The sequence below is a fragment of the Odontesthes bonariensis genome, chromosome 2, assembly GCF_027942865.1.
Source record: "Odontesthes bonariensis isolate fOdoBon6 chromosome 2, fOdoBon6.hap1, whole genome shotgun sequence".
Classification (NCBI taxonomy): Eukaryota; Metazoa; Chordata; class Actinopteri; order Atheriniformes; family Atherinopsidae; genus Odontesthes; species Odontesthes bonariensis.
The window spans coordinates 15,817,113-15,840,643 of record NC_134507.1 but is presented as its reverse complement, the minus strand read 5'-3'; the positions used below and the strand labels follow the sequence as shown (position 1 = coordinate 15,840,643).

At 41.7% G+C, this 23,531-nt stretch overlaps 1 protein-coding gene across 2 annotated transcripts in view; it reads left to right on the top strand.

Annotated features, from left to right (window-relative positions):
- lzts2a (leucine zipper, putative tumor suppressor 2a) overlaps nucleotides 1-23,450 on the top strand; it is a 46,913-nt gene extending 23,463 nt beyond the window's left edge. The window contains exons 1-8 of one of the 2 annotated variants that reach the window (XM_075478311.1): nucleotides 2,835-3,159; nucleotides 15,030-15,680; nucleotides 17,959-18,609; nucleotides 18,715-18,837; nucleotides 18,997-19,143; nucleotides 19,493-20,008; nucleotides 20,415-20,519; nucleotides 20,638-23,450. In XM_075478311.1, the coding sequence (XP_075334426.1) occupies nucleotides 15,063-15,680; nucleotides 17,959-18,609; nucleotides 18,715-18,837; nucleotides 18,997-19,143; nucleotides 19,493-20,008; nucleotides 20,415-20,519; nucleotides 20,638-20,820 (2,343 nt within the window). In that variant the 5' untranslated portion in view covers nucleotides 2,835-3,159; nucleotides 15,030-15,062 and the 3' untranslated portion in view covers nucleotides 20,821-23,450. Of the gene's footprint in view, nucleotides 1-2,834; nucleotides 3,160-15,029; nucleotides 15,681-17,958; nucleotides 18,610-18,714; nucleotides 18,838-18,996; nucleotides 19,144-19,492; nucleotides 20,009-20,414; nucleotides 20,520-20,637 lie in introns of those variants that run through there. The other variant, XM_075478312.1, reaches the window with a different exon arrangement.
- Nucleotides 23,451-23,531: the final 81 nt, after the last annotated feature.

Below are 23,531 nucleotides of genomic sequence, written 5' to 3'. Positions count from 1 at the left end.
GAGAGATGTTATTAAAAGATATATGAATGCACTCCATACGCTCAAAACCAATTGTGGCTAGATACGACTGTCAAGTTTTCACGTTAATATACTCATAACGTAGTGATCTGTTTGGCTGTAAATTAGTAAGGCAAGGCAAGGTATCTTTATTTATATAGCGCATTTCATACCACAGGCAACTCAATGTGCTTTACATAAAGACAAGGCATTTAAAAGAAAAACAAGCAATTTAAAGAGAAAAAAAATAGAAAAAAAAATTAAAACACAGTTAAAAGCAATCAAAGAAGAGGGGAAAAAGAAAAATATAAACTCAACCATAAGCGCACCGAAAGAGAAATGTTTTTAACCTGAATTTAAAAGTGCTTACAGTTGGGGCTGATTAGTAGTAGTAGCGAGTAGTGGTTTGTTAGTCTACTGCCTACTTCTTTTATCAAACCCTCTGACACACATTGTGATCACTCAAAAGTTGAAAGTTAACATACTTGAGGCAAATTCCAAAGGGAACAGAAAGGGAGACAAAATTTCACACATTTAACTGGGGAATGGCCATCGAACTGATTCTCATACATGCATACATGTATGTTGAAACAAAGCATTTACAGCAAGTACTAACTTCTGACTGCAAAAAATGTAAAGGCACAAATAAATGTGTTTTCTCTTAATAAGATAAATGTTCCTAACATATTACATGTTTTGTAGTTTCAACTTTTCTTATCGTTCTTTGATACATCCAAGGTCCTGTTCTGTGCTGACTCCTGTTATTCTGAGCTGATGCACTCAATTTTTAGGTTATTATTACCTGTTCAGAGGCTGGAATTGAAGCCCTTGCTGACTCACACACATACACACACACACACACACACACACACACACACACACACACACACACACACACTCAGTGTAAGACACATTTAAAGCTTTCTGGTGTGGGCTGTGTAAATGGCAGTAAAGTGCCAAGTCAGAGTCCAGTGGGCTCTCTTTTCTCTTGTTGTACCACTACAGGGAAGTTCCAGTAAAGAGAAACAAAGGACACACACACACACACACAAACACACACAGCATTATTCCCTCCACCTACTGGTTTTCCATGGCAGCACACAACAATACACCCAAACTGGTTAGTGTTGTGTGAAACATAAAGGAACTGAATGTCAGTGGTCCACACTTGTTGTATAAAAGTATTTTTACCCTAACAAGGTTCTACATGGAACTTTATGATGTCATTATATTATTTATCCATATACACACACACACACACACACATCAGTAGGGATGTGTGTGTGTATAGAAGGTAGGCTGTTGTCAACCATTTTATTTTTGTCAATGTCTTCAATAAATGCTTTAATGACATGCAGTGAGAGGCCAACAGTCTGGGCACAAACCTGGGCCTCCTTCTACAAGAACTCTCAGCCTCTGCACAATCAGTCGAGCTACGTTATGCTTAAGTCTACAAGGTTCAATAGAATCTAGTTGATTAGTATGAAACTTTTAGTCAAGTCTAAAACGCATATCGACACTTTATTAAGTGGCTTTATCTGTCGGGGGACAGGAGAAAAGCTTTGGAAAATGCTCAGGCAGATTAAACAATCATTTGTAGTAACAGTCAACAGATCTGTTGGGGCTTTCCAATTAGCTTGAAAGTCAAATGTGGACGCGGGGAATTAAGTCAGACTCCAGCTGACAATGTCCGTATTGATAAATTGAATAACTAGTTTGTTTTATTCACTGAACAGGTTAGCTATTCTCTGCAGTACCAGTTGACATGTCATTTTCTTGTAGTTTGTTGTTTGATAGACCATGGCGGTGAAAACTGATTTTACGAGGCGTTACATAAACTCTAAATTACCACCGCTTCAACACTTTACATGATTAAGATTAAGATTACTTTATGGTCATGTTACATACACACAAATGTTAACAAGAAATGACTCCTCCGCATTTGACCCTTCCAAGTTGGCACCTGTTGAACACACATGCACACGGTCACAGACTCGGAGAGACTGATGCCATACACTGGAGCGGTGGGCAGCCAATCACAGTGCCCGGGGAGCATGGGGGTAAGGGTGCCTTGCTCAAAGGCACCTCAGACGTGGCAAGGAGGCAACAATATTAAATGGTGAGATTGAGGTTGGACAGATTCGTCTGACTTTCTGATTTGCAAAATGTGGCCTGGGTGGGCAGTTCCAGTTCAGATTTCCCACAAGGAAATAATCTGTACTTGAGGTATGTCTGTCTTGCCTTACTCTTCACTATCATCAGTCCAAAAATACAAGTTTCAGTGTTGTGATTTCCCATTCTACTGACTTATATCATATTTATAATGAATAATAATACCCACACTCACCTTCATGTGCACAGAGCACGACGAATGGGCCACTACCACAATGTGCAGAAACATGTTATGTAATTTACCCCCATCTGAGTTTATTGACCCGCCCCCCCATGCTCCATATGAAGCGGCTGCAGCTCTTGATGTAGTCGATGTTGTTTAGTTATTACACAGCTGGGGGTTACTGCAGTGTTTTTTATCCAGAGTGTAAAAACTGAAAACCGTGGGGGGATTGCAGTGTTCCCCTGATGCCCTGGGGCCAGAAACGGTGAATAATATTTCCCCAAATTTTAAATCTGACGCAAGATTGAGTTGATGCAGAAAATCTCTGTGAAAGGGAAGGGGTGGTTAAATCTTAGGCTAAAAAGAAAAGGGGGAGGAGAGCAGTGTGTGTGTGTGTGTGTATGTGCTTGTGTATTAAAAGAGGCAAACTAGAGGCAGAGGGGCTGGCAGACAAAAGTGGTAGAGGGGAGGGAGGACTGAGGAGGAGGACAGGGGAGGCGGTGCTAAGGCAGACAGCAGGGAAGGAAAGCTGAGAGGAGGAACAGAGAAGTGAAGTGAGAAGACAGGGGAGGAGGAGAGGACAGGGAAGGAGAATAAGGGGGCTTCCATTTGAAAGTCCTCGTGTCAGGATATGAAACCCTGGAGCGGTGCAGAGGCAACGTCAGGAAGCTGGAATGTTGTAGTGGAGAAGTAGACGACGGGACAAAGAGGAGACGACATAGAGGAGAAGATTCCCAGCTGACAGAAATCAGAGTGATATTTTCAGTTTTCTTTTTTCCAAGAGATACGAAGACAAGCAAAGGCAGCAATGCAGGGCTCTCTTTGGGGTGTGTATTGTTGGATGTGTCTACATAAGTGTGTGTGAAACATAAGTGCATGTCTATCTTAAATTCTCCAAACTCAGGCTCTCTTGATACTGTGTTCTTTTGCAGTTTGGCACGTTTGCTTGGAGAAAAACTTTGTATTCATGAGCACCTCGAATCAATGGGAAGCCATTTACGAGGGTGTCATTTGTGGAAATTACGTTAATGGAAGGGGTAACGGAAAAAAACAGAAGTTGCTTGGCAGACTCAGTCACGCAGACTGAAAACTAGTTAAATAAGGAGTTGGTAGTGACTCCTATAATATGAGATCGGACTGGTGATGAAATGAAAAACAGTTCCTTGTAGTTTTAAGGTAGCTTCTTGTTTCAGAGTCAGCTGACTGGCTCTAGCTTAAAGTTGGTGTAATTTGCTCTGACTGACCCTGAAGAGTTTGGTGCAGGGAACTGAATGAGTTAGGATCATTTAGTGTGGTCTGACCCTGCGTAATTTGCTCTTTACAGACTGTTGGGGTATTGATTTGAAATTTCAGCCTTTAGAAAAGCTGTTCCACCCTCTGGACAGTTGGCCTGAAGGAAGAGGAGGGAAGAAGAGGAGGGTGTTATTCATTCTCTCTGAGCATGTACTCGTACTAGAGATAAGAAACAGCATGAGGCAGCATGCACAGATCTACTAAAGCACATATCTAGGGTGCATCTCAGAAGTGTGACACAAATCATGTTTTTCTTTTTTTATCCAGTGAACTCAATGGGAATCTTTGTGTTTCTTTTGATGACAAAGCACTTTGGAAGACAGAGGCTGCTTCTGTTTCTTGTATGTTTTCCCTCTGCGTGTAATTGCGAGACTCCCTGTGTGCTTGAGGCCACATATTGTACTTTCTCATGAGAGTGATGTGTCAGCAGATATGTTCATAGACAGCTCTTAGAGGGCTGTCCATACACTAAACTCTTTATAGCATCCATCTTTGGAGAGACGCTTTCATGTTAAGGTTTTATTCAAGAGCACAGTGAGAGAAGACTATAATTACGCAGACTGGATTTTGGATCAGCTCGCAGGAGTGACGTTTTACTCTATAAATACTTAAATGTTGATGTGAAGATTAAACTTGAGGCAAAGAGGTGAAGGGGAGTGAGAGCGGGGAAGTGGAAGATGGGTTACCTCATCTGTTCTGAAGAAAATAAATGAGGTAAATGTGTGTCACGTGTTGCAGGTTTCAACCTTTTCCAGACATGTTGACTCATGCTTCCTGTGTCTGTGTGTGTATTGTGTGTGTATTTTAAGATGGCAAAGTACCTACAAATGAAACTTTTTTTGCTACCTTTTGGTTTTTCCTCCTTTGTGACCTCTTACATTTTGGACGAGGTTTAGTTAGACAATTCCATTTTGGATCTGTTCCCAGTTTGGTTACATTTCCACTCCACAGTTTGTGTGATTCCAAAGCCAACAATTACAGTCATGCGAAAAACAAATCACACCTTCTTTCAGTTCAGTTTTACATATCAGAACTTTCATGAAAAACATTAAAATAGATACATAGAACCAAAACGCAGAAGCAGTGTATACAAAGAAAATAAAATTAAATTACAGTATGCAGCCCAATTCTGCTAATTGAATGCACTTGATGGACTGATCATCAGAAATAGTTAGCACCTCTTTCATAGCCGAAGTTTTGTTTGCTCTGGAGCGTTCAGGTGAGTGTTGTCACAACGTCAAGGAGGAAAGACATCAGCAATGATCTTAGAGAATCAAGTGTTGCTGCCCATCAATCTGACAACTCTAAGAATTTAGACTATATCATTCTACAGTGAGAAAGATTAATTATAAGTGGAAAACATTCGATACAGTTGTCAATCTTCCAAAGAGAACCTTCCAGGAAGATAACCCCAAGGTCAGACTGTGTAATGTTCAGAGAAATTACAGAAAGCCAGAGAGCTACATCTCAGACTCTACAGTTCACAGTTCAAAGTTCATGACAGGACAATTTGGGAAAAAAATGAAAAAGTATGGTTTGTTTGGAAGGTTTATCAGAGAAAGTCTTTTTTCATTAAAAAGAACTTGGCAGCACAGCTTAGGTTGCATGTGAACAAACCCCAAGACTTCTGGACCAGTGTCCTTTGGACAGATGAGACCAAAGTGGAGGTGTTTTTGGTCAGAATGCACAGCAGCACATTTGGAGAAAACCAAACACAGCTGATCAGCCAGGCTGACAGAATAGGACAAACTGCCTGAATGTAGATATTCCGAGTAAAAAGATTAATTGCAAAATGCAGCCTTTGCTTGAAGGCACAACAAAGTGAAATTAAACACGAGTGTGTAGGTAACTGTAGATGGAGAAAAATCAACCATTGACAGTAGAATTCATGTTATTTCCAATGTGCTGCTTTTAGTCCTGCTGCTGCAGAGCTCCCACTAGGGAGTGAATGCTGTTTTTCGCTCACTGATACACGACAAAAGTAGAGTAGAGGCATAGGTTCCCTGTGGTGTAGGTTTGATTCAGGGTGACAGAGAAACAATATGTCACCTAAAAGATTTGAAAAATGGATTCTAAAGGATGCAGTAAAATGCAATCAAACTCATCCATTATTTTCCAGCAATCCCACTGAGCTAAGTCTCATACACGGTGTTTATGCAAAGCTTTTGTCGAGAAGCATTGTGGAGCACTGACGGAGGGAGGCTTAGACAGAAACACAGGAGGATAGAGAGACAGCAAGAGATTAGAAGTTGGCCTGGCCTCTGCTCAGTTTGCTGAATGGGTATTTTCCATGCCAGTCTGTCTCCCCTCCATCTCTCACAAGCTTACAGAAGCACGGACACCGTGTCTGAATACATCTGCACATGTGCCACTTTGCCATGTCAGATATTTTCTCAGAAGAGTCAATGTGAATTATGCATTGAAGCTGGCACAGTTACACTGAGGCGTTGCTGCTTATCTAATAGCTGCTGTGAAACTCATTTGCACAGCTGTAGTTAGTAGCATGAGGTGTGTGAGTTTACGTTTCTGTGGGTGGTATTGTCTCTGCTGTGTTCTGCTTTAGCTATGATCAGTAAAATCCCATTAAACCTGTAACTACTTCTGTGAAATATAAATAATCTATAAAAGCTTAGCTATTTTAGATGTTGTGGCCTACTTTTCCTCACTGAAGGATGTGAGAAAGTAAATCGTTCTTCTGCCATAAAAAGTCACTGCCTCACATTATAGGTCATGTTTTCAGTCAAAGAGTTGTCTTTCAGTGTAAGATAACAGGCCCTTTCTCTCTGCTCTCTGCCCTCTGTTAAAATGATACAATAGCCCCTCCACTATTCATACAGCCAAAGCAGCAGGGGAAGAGTGGAGGAAGGAAAGTTTAGGAGGGAAAACTTTTCTCTTCTCTCCTGTCGGGACAATGAGAGGTCAGAACTGCCCTGCTATTTGGATTTACGACGGCAAACTCCATGTTAAAGACAAAACGACACGCTCCTGCACTGATAAGAAATCTAAATGTATTAAATCCAAGGGATCCTGACAAACAGTAGTCCAGTGGCCAAATTAATCTGCCCGTCCGACCGGCATTCTTGGTATTTCCAGTGTCTGTGGGTTTGACCACTGACCACTGCTGGATAACTTTCAGTGGCTGGAAAACCTCCTGGAAAATCCAACATTCGGAGCGAAACAGGAATGTCAGCCTATTTCCACTTTTTACATGACTGAAACCTCAATTTCCTCTGGTACCAGCTAACTGTTGTGCTGTTAAATGCTGCATTGACTTTTCATGCAGTTTTCAATACCAACTGAAATGCGGCCATGTGTCATTCAGCAGGAAAATGAACAGAATCATGACTATTGAAGATTTTCACCATTTTTATGGGATTTTGTAATCAGGAAAAGGTTCTGTGTAGGTGCTTGTGTTGAGACAGCATGTGAAATGTTGTCATCACTGAGGTTAGTAGCAAGAAGAGGACTGCAGGAAATCACTGTTTCTGGTAAAAAGGCTGCCTCCATTTGTAATACTAACAAGACTAATATGCTAAGATGTGAACTTTAGAGGTTTTGTTAAACTGCTTGGACTCGCACAGGCTACCCCCCCCCCCTTTTCAAGTCTTTATGGTTGGCTACCCTACTCATTTGCAGATAGTAACTTATTAACCAAAAAAGGCTGCCATTGTTTATAACTCCTCTTGGCTTTTTTTCAGGAGACTCTGTATTATCTTAGCCAGCATGTGAATTGCGTCATTGTCATTGCGGTCAAAACTGGTGACTTCTTAAGACATTGGAGTATAGTCTCTCCACATGAACACAGAGTGTTTACTGTCATATACTGGTCTTGCATACAATTGTTAGTGAATACAGTCTGTTAGGTATGCATATGTCTAATGTATGTATCATGTCAATAAAGCAGTCACTCCCAGCCCAACTGTAAGGTTATAAATCAGCAAGGAATCAGGCAATGGTGACCTTTGACCCCACTGACATTTGGCCAAGTTGTTGTTGGAAAAAAGCCTCCAGTATCCTTATTTTACCATGACGTCAAACCAGCGCGCAGGCCTGTTATGATGCTGCTGTACCGAGTGCTTTACAGACTTTATTTCCAATATTCCTTCCTTTCATAAAATCGAAATCATTTCCAGATGCTTGATTTGCTAGTATTTTGTAAACAGAGTGAGCATTGGTCGTTGGACGCGTTTTAAATTTGATTACCTTGAAAAGCTGCGATGCTGGGTGTATTGCTGCTTTCACCTCCCTGATAGGCCGGTCAGGTGGAAAGATTTGCTCTTTAAATGGTGTGCAGACTCTGTCCAATATGCACAATGTTGGTTCAGTAACAGTGTGGACCCACTCTTTCTGACCCACACACACCATTTTCTCTCTTTTGTGGAAGAGGAAAACTCACTTTGAGACTTTGCAGAACCTGCAGCAAAACCTGACCCAACTGGATTTTAATGGTCGAATGTGGGCATCAACCAGTTTATAGCACATTTTTATTTCAGCCAGGCGTCCACTTACCGAAGTATTACAGCTTAGGTTATAACTTTGAGCTCTGATTCATATCAGTTCATCTTTACACCTTTGTTTTTAAACATTTTAACCCTCAGACAGTATGTGTATCTCTGCAGTTATATGTGTGTGTATGTGTGATGGAAAGAGAGCGACAGACTCTGGTCTTCGATCAGTCTACTCTCACGTCCGAATTGAGGCCAGATGCTTGGAGATGTCAACGAGCCAACCTGCCTGCTGTCAGACTGTGGACGCACACAAAACGCACTCCCTCATTCACCTATTCACTCACTCTTTTCCTTCCTTCCATTTTCCACTCTTCCTGTCTTGCCATCTCATTTCGCCCTTTGCATGAAAAATGTGGGCCTCTGTAGCCACGGCAACAGTTACAAACAGAGGGACAGGCTAAAGTCTGCGACAGCAAAAAGCTGGTTATAAAAGAAGGAACAAAAGAAAAAAACGGACAGAGGGAGGACCTGTTGCCAATTAGCCCTGCGCAGACTCACATGTTTTAGAAAGCTCATTTGTTTCACCACAGAAAAACTGCTTTAATGAAGTCAGAGCGCTGCAGCAGCTTGGACGCAGAAACTTTTTGGTTTAAAGTTACAGTGTCAACCTTGTTACATTGCCAAAGAGCTCTGCATCTCTCTGGTCTGAGTGAAAAGAGGTTTGGCACTGACACAATAGGTTAACAATGCACACTCGCACACACACTAGACCTTAAAAGCCAAGCCATGTGGGGGTAGGTGACAATGAGCAACCACTCAGACAGACAGTCATTGTGTTGGAATGGAGGCATAATATAACCTCAGGTCCTTTGGCAAAACATTAAAAGGCTTCTCTCCTTCTATAGTGGAGTTGGCTGACCTCATTACAATACCATTCTCTTGCTTGTTTGAAGTTTTTTTGTGGAGTTTCAGTCAGTAGATCTATGACAAATTATTGAGGGAGTACATAAGGTGTGTACTGAATGCCTTCCTGAGGTAATGTGTGTTGCTGTCTTGTCTGTACTTGTGGATACTTTTTTGTTAGCAGTCAAATATAGGATTATATGACTCGCATTGTTGTTTGATTTTCTCTCCACCTCCATCCACTGGGATCACTGGCCCCATATTAATCAAGGCCACCCAGCCTCTGCGTACTATGTAAGAGCTAGGATTCTGTTGGTTTGAACAAGCTCTCAACTTCACATCACGCACTTTCGGGATCCTGGCTTTTTTTGGGAGGTACTGCTTGATTACTGTGAAACCCATTGAAGCGGTAGAAACGTTGCACAGATGCATTTTTTTGTGCGTGCTTCTTGCTGCCAATTGCACACTGATACTCTTGCCCACATTTTCTCTGATCTGGGATTTTTTATTTTTTCCACCTGTTGCTCTCATCTTCACACTTGCTTTGCCTTTGGTTTGTCACGCTTTGCTGTTGCAGTTGAAGAGCAGGCAGATGAAATCTAGCTGCATAGGCCATGTGAGCTGGGAGTTGTATGAAAGAGGGGGATGGAAAAGAAAAAAAAATCTGAGGAGTGGAGTGGAGCATTAATCCAGTGCAAGAAATGGGGAAGGGGGGGTATGGGTGAAAATAAGCAGGAACAGGAAGAGGATGAAAGTGGAGGAAAGAGGTGAAGGACTCTTAAAACATGGAAGTATGCCAGAAAGATGTCACCTTTGCTCACCATTAAAACTTATCTAAAGAATCTATTCATTGATTAATTTGTTTTAATAGTCTCACCACCTTTAGGCATCTGTTTTCAGTGGAAAACGTCCATTGGTCAGTGTTTTCTCATTCTTAGATGTGAAGCAAGCACAGTAACCAACAGGGAGCTTAAACTGGACTTTAATTAATCAGGTCAAATACATCCGCTTAATGCAGCTTCAGAAAACAGGAAAGACCCTGCAATTTTACCTGATCGGTAATTTAAAGTTGGCTAACATTTTCTTGTTCCAATCTCATTACCGTTAAATTGTAAAGACTTTCTCTTTAAAGTAACAGAATACTGGAGCTTTTCACTGTACTTTTACAGTGCATTTTCTGTCATTTCATAAATACCCACAACAAAATTGTCTGCATTGCCTCTGCTATAGATTTCTTGCTGCTGTAAGCGGAATCAACATGCACTCGCAACCGTCTTGATTCAACAAACGTGTACAGTTTTTAAAAGTCATCTCAGGGCATTTTACAGAGATGCAAAAATTTGTTCAATACAAGTCCAATTGGATCCAGTTATAATTTAATAATCCAATTTAGTCCAATTCATGATAATTGTATAATGACAACTCAAGAAAAGTAGCCTTGTTAAACAAACTAACTCTTTCGTGTGCATGTACAGGGTGACGGGCAACAGTGGTGAGACTGTAGTTCTGTGCTGTTTTTTAAAATCATAATGTCTAAGAAAAGGAACAGATGTGGATAGAGAAGGTCAAAGAGTGCCTTGATCTGATTTAATTTGTTCAGCAACGGAGGAGATGGTTAAAATAGGACACGGTGTTTCTGTGCACATTTAATTTTGTCTGAGATCTTAAGGTGCTCTGACCTCTGTGCTTGCCAAATAATAATCAAACTGGATTAAAGAGACCTGGTTTTCCCAAGCTCTCATGCATCCTTGGAGCCTCTATTTGGACTACCTGTTATTGGAAAATCCCCTAAGACCCCATCCGTCACTCCCACCCACAGTCTGCCTTTGTGTCCCCTCATCTAACCCCCCCCCAGCCTGTTCTCACTTTTCTATCTCAGTCCTTAGCCCAGCAGAGTCTCCGGAACAGCTTGGAGGATGTGTGTGATCTTAAGAGGCGATCTGCTGTTGTAGAATAATGGGCTTCCTCTTTTGCACTGTTAACAGACTTATCATAAAGGGATTATTTCCCCGTCACAGAACCCACTTCTGGATCTTGTTAGACAGCTACCTGGGAACTTCTTTCTTTTGTCAGTCCTGCTCTAACTCATCTTGAGCCAGTCGCTGCCATGTGGAGGGTTAACTCACTTGGTGTCTTTGCGGCCCCTGTCAGAACAAGTGAGGATACCTTTAAGCTATTCAGCATCATTTAATAGCCTTAGAGAGTCCGGATACAGTGTAAAGTGCCCCTGGGTTGACCCCCACACAAGCTGCTTGCAATATTATTGGAGTTATTTTTGTGTGCCGAATCAAATACCTTCGTGAGAGAAATGCTTCATGAAAGACTATCAGAATTATTACAGGCACTTGAGATCTTTTTCTATATTTAGTGGCGATGACCGTTTTTTTTACTACCTGTGTTGTGTTACTGACAGCCGAGGAAAATGCTGGTAATGAGGAAGAAAGAGGAAGCGGGGAGGGCAGATGGAGGGATAGTAAAAGTGTTTTCACTTTCTTAGAGGAATGTTACAAGAAGGAAAGGAGGGCTTCAATAACTTTAAGACACAACCAGTGAGCAACATAAGAGGGGGAAATTAGCCTTTGAGATTTGTTGCCAGAGTAGCCAGAACAAAACCCTACCCCTGGAGGTCACAGTTTAGGGGTGGGGGGGGTCACGGTTGCTGGTCACAGAGGGTTGTTAATTCTATTATCCCTGCCTGAGAGGTGCTTGTCAGGGCCTGGAGTGAAGAGGAGAAGGGGGAGGGGGAGGCGGCTGCATAAAAGGTAAAGGGAGGTTGTGAGGCCTGTCTATTTTGGCATGGGAAGTAATCACATACCACACATATTTTTTTCTCCTTAACTCATATGTACTTACCGACTCGGTCTCCTCGCTTTAACTCCCACTCACTCCCTGTATTTGCAGACAACTTCAGAGTTTAGTCGGAGAGGAGTGAACTGGCAGGAATTGAATCACCCGGCTGGCTGATTATTAATAAAAAATTAGACCAACCGAAAATTAGTACAGATTAATGGAGTATGATCTCTTTAAAATTATGGAGCAGAACTTTAGGTTATTTTTTATTCTTTAATTTTACTTCCTGTGCGTGCAACTTCATGTTTCAGTATGGTTGAAACAAGATGAAGTGCTATATCACTCTTCCACGTCATGTGCTGATGCTGTCTTAGGAGCATGCAGAGTTGTGAAACAGGATACTTTCTTCTACCTGAACAAGATGTCTAAACCTTGCAAAAGAGTGTACAATTGCAAAAATACAGGATTTAGAGTCCAGTTTCTGTGGGAGAACTCGTGAAAAAACATTGGTCTCCACTGGACTTTAACTCTGGACAAAAATCCCACAACTTCAGGACAAAGGTCCTGCAACTTAGTACTCCACCACCCCTCCACCCTTCAAATTCAAAGTGCTTTCTGTTTCGTAAGTGTAGGCTCACAATTACTGATTTCCGGTAACTTCAAATGGTAACTTGGTACTGTATGGTTTAGAAGTAAAGAGATACTTTTAGGTTTTTTTCTGTGCATTTTCTAGGTTGCATTGTATTGAGTACTCTTCACCTGCATCAGACTGTGGTCAGAGCACTCTCAGTTTGCAGAATCAAGAATAAATTCATAAAGGGAAGCTAAACTAACGGCCACTTAAAGCAGGCCAGAGCAGAGTGAATTTTCACTATCTAAAACAACTCAAACCTCAAAAGATGTAGGAATGATTTGAATAAATGCTATATATAGTGACTTTTACACCATGCCTTTTTATTTGTATCAAACAGTTGGTTAGTTTTTCACTATTTTCTCAACCGAAGAACTTCTGCATCATTGCATGCAGCCAGATGCCTCCTGCCACTGATCAACTGTGACTCACAATTCCACCAGTCTAATCCTAAACAATCAACTATAAAACAGTAAAGATGAGAGAAAAGCCTGCAAAAGCAAAACCACTAACACACTGGCCAAAATACATTTTCTCAAAAGTTATGCTCAGGATACATTGGCCAGCCACCGTGCATGCAATGATGTGTACCGACACCAATTCCCTCCTCTGTGGTGCCGTTTTGGTAGCTTCTTTAGCTCCCTGAATGCCTCCCTGTTTCTACAAACTGAGAGTGCTCTGACTGCTGTCAACAGCAGGTAAGAATTTACTGCTAATAAGTACTTCACACAACTCCTAAAATGAAAATGCCTTTAATGGCATTGCCTTGGGTTAAAGTTCAAAGCTTGCATACTTTCTCGTCTTACAATTGAATGTTCATTATGAGTCCGTCAGATTGTTTGAGAAAGTTTCAGAAGCTTCCAAACGTGTTCAGACTCTAGCCTTGAGTGTGCTTCAAAAGCCTGAGCAGATCCCTCCTATTTGACAGTTCCATATGTACTTAACAGTTTTCTATGAAATAAGTGAGAAAATAAAACTGGATTTATCATATCTGATCGTTTTAAGAAATAATAACTGCATCGGTTACTTTTTCTGTAGTTCAGCCCTGTGAATAGCTTCAATAGAGATGTTATCCAAAAGCATTTGTGAAATCTGGGACAGCTTTTTCCCATTGTAATATTTTTTATTTGTTGGTAAAAATGAAAGTGTTTCCATGTGTTGACATATTTGAAATAAGACAGAAATGTGCACTGTGATGCATCCATTTTGTGTGGATGGAGCCCTGCAAGTCTGTGAGCATCAGTGTGTATGACTGTGTTAGTCCTGGCAGTCTCTTTGTGGCCATAGCACCAAAGGATTATTCCACTTGGCCAGACAGGCTTGAGTTTGGCACAGCAGGCTGAGGATATGTGTCCCCTCTCTGTTCCCCTGGGTAACAACGACTGATAAAACTATCTGCAAATGGAGGAGTTAATCTGCTTCCACTCATTGTGTTAATAATATCTGCTCATGTTTCTCCTCCTAAAAATAGTGCCGCAACCAAGTGAAGCTATTGTTCGTTTCTTCAAAGCTGTTTTGATAGGTGTGAGTATTGTGACGGTTGAACAGCGAATTTCAAAGACCTTCAGAAGTAGTACACAGATGACAGCTCCCAGTTTCAGATAAGGACGATCAGGAAAATCACAGAGCAACTTCAGATGTGATGACTGTGACTCGTTTCTGTCCCTCTTCCTGCGTTGCCCTCAGCTTTTCCCAAATGCTTATTTTTTTTTCTTCTCCTGCTCCATTAATGACATTGGCAGGTAGCAGTGCTGTCACTAGAGATACACAGTATATCTTATGTAAAGAAACTGCGGTGAAGTTACTGTAGTTAATGAGTTAATGAATGTTTTTTTAGTAGCAGCTGGCCTAAAATCAATAAACTATTTGGTGGCATGGATGCAAATAGGATTGTTTTTAAGGGTAATATGTTTGCATGTCAAGGAAATATATATATTTCAACCTTAAACATATAAAAGGCTGCTTATTTAATCATTTGTTTAAGAAAACGATTTTCTGAATAGTGATAGGATGATGAGCTTCAGGTCCTTTACTACATGTTCACATATTTTTTATTCATGGATAAACGTGCAGTTAGTATAGTAATAGTATAAAGTTTTTGTGTAGGTTCGCCATTTAATTGTCTGCCATCTGTGAATCGCATATCCCGCCCACAACTTCCATTGATTTTATTTTTAGCATTTCCTCCAATCACAGGTCTTGCTCAGGCAAAATTAGGAACTGATTGTGTAGCTGATTTGCTAATTAATACAACCTGAAGGCAATGGGAAGGGTCAGTGGGGTTATTGAGACAAGCTTGTGTCTTAAGAAGAACTGTGTACATATTGTCACTGCTTTATGAAGATAGATTATTCATATATTGAAAAATAATAAAACTTTCAGTTAATCATCTTAACCCCAACAGTTCAACCAGACTCTTTGGCATTGATGGCTTTCGATGGAATCTTTGTTGCCTCTTCAACATGACAACAAATTCATGCGTGTGGTTGTATGAGTGCAGGGCTCACACAGTGATTTGTTTTTATGACAGTAGTGTAATAACACGCAACTGTAGGGGGGAGCCAAAGAGCAAAACAAATTGACAAAATTCTCTATTGTTAGTTTAAACTGTTTCTATTTTCTCTCTTATCAGAGTGTGTGGTGCGTCTGACGCTGTCAGGCTGCCATGGCTCTGGTTCAGGCACTACCTGTGAGTGACCACCCCAATCCAGGTCTCGACGTCCAGCAGTGTGGGCCGCTATCATCCCATTCCCCCTCAGGCGCCTGCTCTGACACCTGTGGGCCTTGCAGTTCAGAGACAGCCATGGGTTCAGTCAGCAGTCTCATATCGGGTCGGACGTACCAGGAGAGGCACTGCAGGGCTGCCAGTGAATTCTCCACCAAGCCAAGGCGCTCCACGCCGGCAACCAGTTGCTTCCGGCTCCAGGATAATACCCTCCGCAGCGGGAGCTCCCTTGAACAACTGCTGGTTATCAGCAACCAAACACAGCCTCAAGCCAAGGTTCTTCCTCCACCACTGCCCACCAAGAAGCAGCCACGACCTGGAAACTCTGCTGGGGCGGGTGGGGGTGGAGCAGTTGCTGGAGCAGTAGGTGGTGGCACTAATAGGAACTTTGCATTTGTGAGTGATGAGGCGGTGGTTGGAGACTGGAACGACAACCTGGTGCTCACAGCTGCCAGCCCCTGCAGTGACTCGGAGGACCAAAGGGACAACAAGGCTTTGAATGGCAACATTGGTGGACCTCCTCCCAAACTCATCCCAGTGTCTGGACAGCTAGAGAAGGTAAGGAGAAGAAATCTAGCTGTAGAATGATAAGTTAAGTTTATCTTGCTATACGTTTGTCTAACTAAAAGTTAGCAGAAGTAACAACAATGTACAGTACATGCAGGTTTAAAAAAATAGTTTGTGGATTTGGTTCCATTTGCTGAAATTTTTGCATTGATGTGATGTAAAACTTAATCAGATTTTCTGGTACGTCTTCAAAGAAGATCCAAAGAGAACAATTCTTTGTCATTTATTTATGAATGTAAATGATCCAGTATCAAAATATTTGAGACAAAAGTATGTTTATCTACCATTCAAAATCTGGTGTGAATCTCCAGCATTAACTGCAGCTAAACAGATCAGGTAAAATATCTGAAATGGATGAAATAAGGTTCTTATGCTCCAATTTAGTGTTTTTCTTTCTCTAAACATGATGCTGCTTATTAACACAAATAATCACCTGGCCACAGATAATGGATCTATCCGTCCTCTTTTCCCCATAATCTAGCGAACTGCAGTTGGGCAGCAGGGCTCTTTATGGTAAATTTCTTCTTGTAGCTCTGCGATGAAAAACGTTGTTTAGTGTTCTTGTATTGTGAGAAAGGCCTTCAGCTGCTTTAAAGTTACTCTGGATTCCATTTTGACCTCACAGATCACTACACAACTCACTCCTAAAGGGATCTATCACAGGTTAACAGTAGTCTTTAATTTCCTCCATTTGTACACAATCTGTTTGATTGTAAATTTCTGAGGTGCTCTGAAATGTCTTTTTCTTGTGACATTATACACTTCTGTAAGTATAAAAGGCTTAGTGTCTGATGATGTTTTGAGCCATTCTTACACAGAATAATAGAAAGCTGGTTTCCAGACCTTTGCTACAAACTGCACCATAACTGCGTGTTTGTGGCAGAGTCTGAAAATTCTTGACCTTTGAGACTGTTGTCATTATCATCATCATCTAATTTCTGGGTCCACTCTTTTCCACTTCTTTGCAAGCTCTACTTACTAATAAAGTGATGATATGTGGTTAAATGCTTTTAAAAAAAAGTTAATAAAAGGAATTAACAAAGAAATCAACCAAAAAAAAAGTAATCTATTAAATCTGCTCAACAAAACTCCTCACAGGTTCTAAGAATGTTTTACCTGGTAAAAATATTTTGTTTGTTTAACATGCATGTGAAGCAATAGGGTGAAACAATACCTTACTGGAAATCTCTAAGTGATTGATCAGCATGACACTGAATCCCTACAAGCTTTCTATCTACAGATGAGTTCATGTCCGTGACCTTTGTCCTATTTATAGGACATCGTTGTCTTCGATTACAGCTCAAGATTACACTGTGGATCATTAAATATAATAGTGAGGATTTTTCTCGGCCCTCCCAAGCTTTCAATGTCCACTTAGCAGTGCAATTTTTTTTCTCATAATTATACTGTATTTTATTCAAATTGATGAAAGTTAACCTACTTTAACCAGTTTGAATATATAATGCTGTCAGAAAGTTTGTGTTATAACATTACTTTCTGAAGTTTCATTCTCATACCATAATCTAAGCATTTGTGAGAAAATCATTGATTCTTATTGTTATTGCCCCAAGGGAACTAAACAATGCACGGAAAACATTTTTCCTTTGCTTTCTTTCTTTTTTTCTTCTCAGTAAGGACATTAAAGGGCTAAATTTCATACTGCACTCTTACAAAATCGTGGAGCATATATAGGCATCTGCTACCCGTGTGGACTTTTTATTTTAAAGCAAATTAACTCAACTGTCTAATTGGCTATTTCATTTCTTTCGATCCAGAGGAGAGCTTAATCACTACCCTGACAGGCTCGGATGGATCATTTGACAGCTACTCACCTTGCAGACACATCATGATCAGTGTCAGAGCTCGCTTACATTCAATGATGTATTCAGTGTACCCTGAGAAAGATCATTAACTAAATGCTTACGGAACAGGAAAAGCTTTCACCCTCCCTGTCTTTGTCGCATCTCCTCCTCCACTCTCCTCTGTCTCCTTAGTTTCCCTGCCCTTTAATTAGATTTTCTCTGGTACCACTTTCTCCCACTCTCTCTAGCCTTTCTCTATATCTCATACAGATGGAGTATCATTGAGAAATGTACTTAATAACTCATAAATATCAATAAAATCAAATCAAGCTAATCAGAGGCTGGTCAGGTGATCTTCAAGCATATCATTAATGCCTTTCCAATGTGTTTTACTCAGTCATTACTTATTAGTACAAATGAGCTTGTCTCGGTCATTGGCATTCATTTTTAAAATGTTGTATTTTCAGAACATGGAGAAAGTGTTGATCCGTCCTACAGCATTCAAACCTGTTGTTCCCAAGAACCGTCACTCTGTGCAGTACCTGTCGCCGAGGCCAGGAGGCAACAGTCTGTCCGAGAGCCAGGCCAGCATCAACCTCCTGCTGCCCCTCGGAGGAGCCGTTAGTGCAAGCGGCACAAACGGTAACAGCTGCAACTCCAGCTCTGAGGGGAAGCGCAACTCATACAGTCGCAATGCTCGCAGCAGCCAGTCCTGCTCCATGTCAGATTCAGGGAGGAACTCCCTCTCCAGCCTCCCTACTCACAGCAGCACAGGTTACAGTTTGGCCCCCAGTGAGGGCTCCAGCTCGGGGTCTGGCTCTGGGGGCCAAGTGGAGCCTGTGTCAGGCCTGGGCCGCACCACTTCAGGTGGGAGTGGGAGCCACGGTCACAGTAACTCAGACAGCGGACGTTCATCATCCAGCAAGAGCACAGGCTCGGGGTCGTTAAGTGGGCGCGGGCAGCCCCTGTCAGACAGCGGGTCCTGTGGCCACTCACCGCCACCTGTGGAAGGATACGAGGTGGTGGTGAGGGAGTTGGAGGAGAAGCTGAGGGAACGAGACCTGGAGCTCCAGCAGCTCCGGGAAAATCTGGATGAGAATGAAGCTGCTATCTGCCAGGTGAGACACACTTTCCTCCAAGTGCCAAATAAACGACTTCATTTGATGTCATTACAGACGAATGACCAGTGTCTGACCTCTCACTTTTGTCTTCTGCTGTGCAAGGTGTATGAGGAGAAGCAGCGTCGCTGTGAAAGAGAGATGGAGGAGCTGAGACAGAGCTGTGCTGCGAAGATGAAGCAGGCCTCTCAGAAGGCCCAGAGAGCACATCAGGTGCTACAGTTACAGGTAAGTCAAGTTTGTGCTGAAAATGAAGATAAAATATTGTTGAGTAACACAGTTGATCCGCTGTTTTCCCCCTGATTCAACTAATCTGTAATGCCTTGTTTTTGATTGGCATATCGTATGTTAGTATGTTTGAAAGTATACATCCCTATGTGCTGTCAGGTGTTCCAGCTACAGCAAGAGAAGAAGAAGCTGCAGGAGGACCTCTCGTCTCTGCTGCAGGACAGAGAAACACTGGAAAGGAGGTGTGCCACCATCCAAAGGGAGCAGACTCAGCTGGGCCCACGTCTGGAGGAGACGAAGTGGGAGGTGGGTTAAAGTCAGACACAGGAGAGGAGTCAGGTCAGCGGCAGTGTAACGATTAAAGGTTCTAGATGTTAAAAGCAATTCCTGAGTTTATCAAGTAACCTTTGTTGCATGTCCCTGTCATTTTGTCTTCTTCTCCCTGCTGTGTATTTGTTCAGTAATAGCATGAAATGCCACCAAAAGAGAAGAAGATGACACCTGGTAGCTTAAATTAAGCTTGAAAGAATTTGATGTTACCCTTTAAGGAGACACAAAGCCAAAATGCCAGTCTGTAGTCTGCCATAAGAGGTTATAACTTAGTTTTTTCAGGGTTTTCAGCTCACTCTAGCTCTTTCTCCCTTCTGTTTATCAGGTGTGTCAGAAGTCAGGAGAGATCTCCCTCCTAAAGCAGCAGCTGAAGGAGATCCAGTCTGAGCTCAGCCAGAAAGCAGGGGAGATCGTTGTCTTGAAGGCCCAGCTGAGGGAAGCTCGGTCTGAGCTGCAAGCGAGCCAGGCTCGAACCCAGGAGGCCCAGGCTGCCCTCCGGACGAGGTCACTGGAGTTGGAAGTCTGCGAGAATGAACTCCAGAGGCGCAAGAGTGAAGCCGAGCTGCTCCGGGAGAAAGTGAGCCGATTGGAGGAGGAGTCAGCCCACCTCCGTGACACTCTGTCTAGTCATAGTGGACACTCTCTACCTGGAAATGTAACCATGAAGGGGCACTGCATGGGCTTCTCACTCCAACATGGTAGATGTGTTGTTGGAAGGGGAGGTCCCAGTCCTGCAATGTACCGTGATGGAGATGACACTCATCTGGTGTGGGGAGGAGAGAGTGATGAAGCTAAGGCACAGAGGCAGAATGCAGAAACACTGCTGGGACTCAGACAGCAGGTACATGTTTTTTTCTTCAGCTTTTCCAGACATAATTGATTATAGGAGTACATGCTATCCGGATGGCAGCATGTGTTACTGCGAAAGCATGTCATGGGCAGTAATTTGCCACTATACTATCCCAGATGCTGGCATTTAAAGTTCGCCTCCTGCCACAAGTAAACAAATTGGATGGTCTCTATCTCTAGCTCATTAAAGCCATATTTCTTTCAGAGATTTCCCTGCATTCTCTTAAATGGTGTGATGTACCACAGTCGATGAAATCCCCTTATTCTGTCAGAGGCTTTGAAAATGTTCTTGTAGAGATGTTTTAGATACTTGTCCCAATAAAGATGATATATACAGTTAAGAAGCTTACAAATGATGCCCTTCAACACAGAGATGTTACAGTTTCTCTTTATTTCAGGTTGATAGACTGAAAGCTGAGCTCATGTATGAGAGGAGGACGAGTGAGGGTCAGCTGTCACGGTTTGAAGATGAGAGGAGGGTGTGGCACGAGGAGAAGGAAAAAGTAAAAATTTCACATTTTTTTTATCATCAGTTTTATTCAATGTCACAGATGTTGAGATATATTCCACTCTGATTCTACTTACTTATTTACTCACGTAGCATTTTTCCCCTCGAACCAGGTAATTCGCTACCAAAAGCAGCTGCAGCAGAACTACATCCAGATGTACCGTCGCAACCGCGAACTCGAGCGAGTGATGAGGGAGCTGAGTCTGGAGCTGGAGAACAGGGACATGGAGGACTATGAGGTCCGCAGTGGCAGCAACGACATCCACTTTGAGGAAATCACTGCCACCGAGATCTGAACACACACACATTTACAGTAAAATGTGCACAGTAACATGGAAATACAACTCACAAAAGTCCCCGAAAATGTAAACCAAACATTGAACTCCGGGCCAAATACTGCACTGTCTTCAAGGTGGCGTTGCCTGGAAGAAGCTCACACCGTATGTCACTGTCAAAAGGGACATCTCTCACAAAGGTGCATTCTTAACTTCCTGCTTACAGAGATGTACTCCAGTTAATCCTTATAAAGTGTTTCCTACGGCACTTTTAATACATTTTATACCACTACAAAGCCAGCACAAAGACTCCTTTTGTCTGTGAAACTAAAAGCAGTGAAAAAAATGTTTCTTTGTCACACCACTTTAAAATCAGGGTAATGAAAATAAAAAAATCACTAGATGTAGCGCAGTCTCGTCAACGAGCAATCACAAGCTTCACTGGCCACCAGCATGCACGTGATCACGCATCAGTACAGTCATTCAGTTAATGATGGCTCATCCAAACTGTGCTCACTGGCATCCATCCTCTAACTCAAAAAAAATCATTAATGTTTGCTTTTTGTATCTTATGGAGTTCACAATATCAGCTGCTCATTTAGTTGTTTTGGAGGCATTTTCTCAGCAGTGTGTGTTTGAGAAGGAATGTCCATCACTTAAGAGAAATGCAGTATAAACAGTTATCGACGGCAATTACATAATCAGCTTACCATGACAAACATGGCACTATTTTGCACAACTTTCCTGCGACTGTTTTCCCGTGAAGCAAATCATCAAAGTTAAAGAAGCCGAATTTTATATTACAGCTCTTGGTTTGTTTCTATGCGGAAATCCTATTCTGTCATTTCCTAAACCGTGGGGACACAGATATTAAAACTTTCCAAGGAAAGGCTTCGTTTGAACTCACTGCTCATGTTTTCTAGACCACCAACAGTCCTGCTACGGCGCTCGATCAGTGTAAGCTTGTTCTGACAATGCAGCAAGTTGTTACTTAGCTCTAGGAAGCAGTGTCTCCTTGTTTGTTTTTTTTCTCTGTCTCCCCCCCTAAAAACTGAGGAAACTAAAGATAAAGAGCATCTACAGCATTACAGTCTGGTTGGGATGTCAGAGATTTAAAGCATGCTTGTTTAGAGTTTTTGTTTGTTCCCTGTCAATCCCATTTGTGCCCTTTATGTAGCTACTGGCAGCCCAAAGCCAAATGACACTTCAAGTCTTCCTAGTTCCTGCTAGACTACATTATAATCTTCACTGACTGCTATACAGGTAATGAGAGTGGCATGTCTGCATGTCTTTGTTGTATGAGATTCCAGAAGAAGCTGGCTCAGGTGAGTTCAGGCTCCAGCAGGGAATGTGTTCAGGGCAGGTTGTGGAGCGAGTAAACATTTGAAGCCGTGGGCTGCTCTGCTCTCTTTTCTTACAGTAAATGCAGGGTTGTGTACGACACTGAGCATAGTGTTAGAGGGCTGCTGAGAACTTTTATTTTGCAAAGAGTCTTTAACGAGGAATAATAGTGACATGGAAATCTATATAATGGAGGAGATGTTGTATATTTTTCTATATACATATATATATAAATATATATATATATATCGCACCTGAAGATATTTTGTTGTAGTGCTGGTGTAAGTGAGAGTTAATGTATATCGGCTACCAATATTTCAATTGATGGATCAATTACAAATGGAGGCATCAGCATAGAAAGCGTGCACCTAATACTGTAATGCATGACAAGTAAATGTTTACATTATATAGTCTGTGTGGAGAACAGTACATTCTAACGACCAAACTTCCTGAAAAGCAGGCGATAAAAGCGATGGGAGCTTTTAGGTTTTCGGCTCATTTTAAGTCTGTTGTCTCTCCATTTTGATTGATCTTTCACTTGATTTTCAGTATCATAATATCACAGCGAGTCATCTCCTCATTGTTGGGTTTTGTCGCGTCCTTCATTTATAAATGCATGTGATTTATATCTTTTCAGTGGAGTCAGATCCGAGCAAGCCAAAAAGTGTTTGATTTCCTGTATTTGGAAAAATCAGGCAAATTTTGTTGATAAGTTTGACCAGGACGTAGGTTGCATGACATTACCACACGCAGGTGGTTCAAGACACATTGTTGAGTTTTAAAAGCCTGCGCTGTGTATAAATTCTCCTGGTAAAGCCATGGGAAGTGGCCAAGTTTTGTTCGTCCAACCGCATTCACTGTAACCAGACATAGACTGTTACTCACCACAGATACACATTACCAACAAGCACAGGTGATGCTAAACAAGCTGACTCACATGCTGAAAAGTTCTGTTTCCATCTCTCCCTCATTCCTCAGTTCTTCTCATTGTTACATAAGCGTTTTTTTCTGTGTAAATATGTAAAACACTAAATAGTATAACAAAGTGACATTGTCTTTTATTTAGTCAAAATATCTATTTCAAATGTAGCCACTGTGACTAGACCAAAGCAACGTAACACGTTTCTTTCTTCTTCTTTTTTTTATCGTGGCATTTTTTTTTCATCCTTTCGTGAGCATTTTTGTATGTTTGCTTGCTTTGTTTTCATTCATTCAAAAAGTATGTAGCTGTCCATGTATATTTTTCTGTGTACATTTCTTGTACAAATGATTGTGTTTTTAATTAAAGAGCAAGTTGTCACACCTTAAAATGACTGATTGTCATTGTTTCTTGTTAACTGGAACATAACAGGATCGCAAAGTGTGCTGAATGAGCATTTTTTTGCCATTGA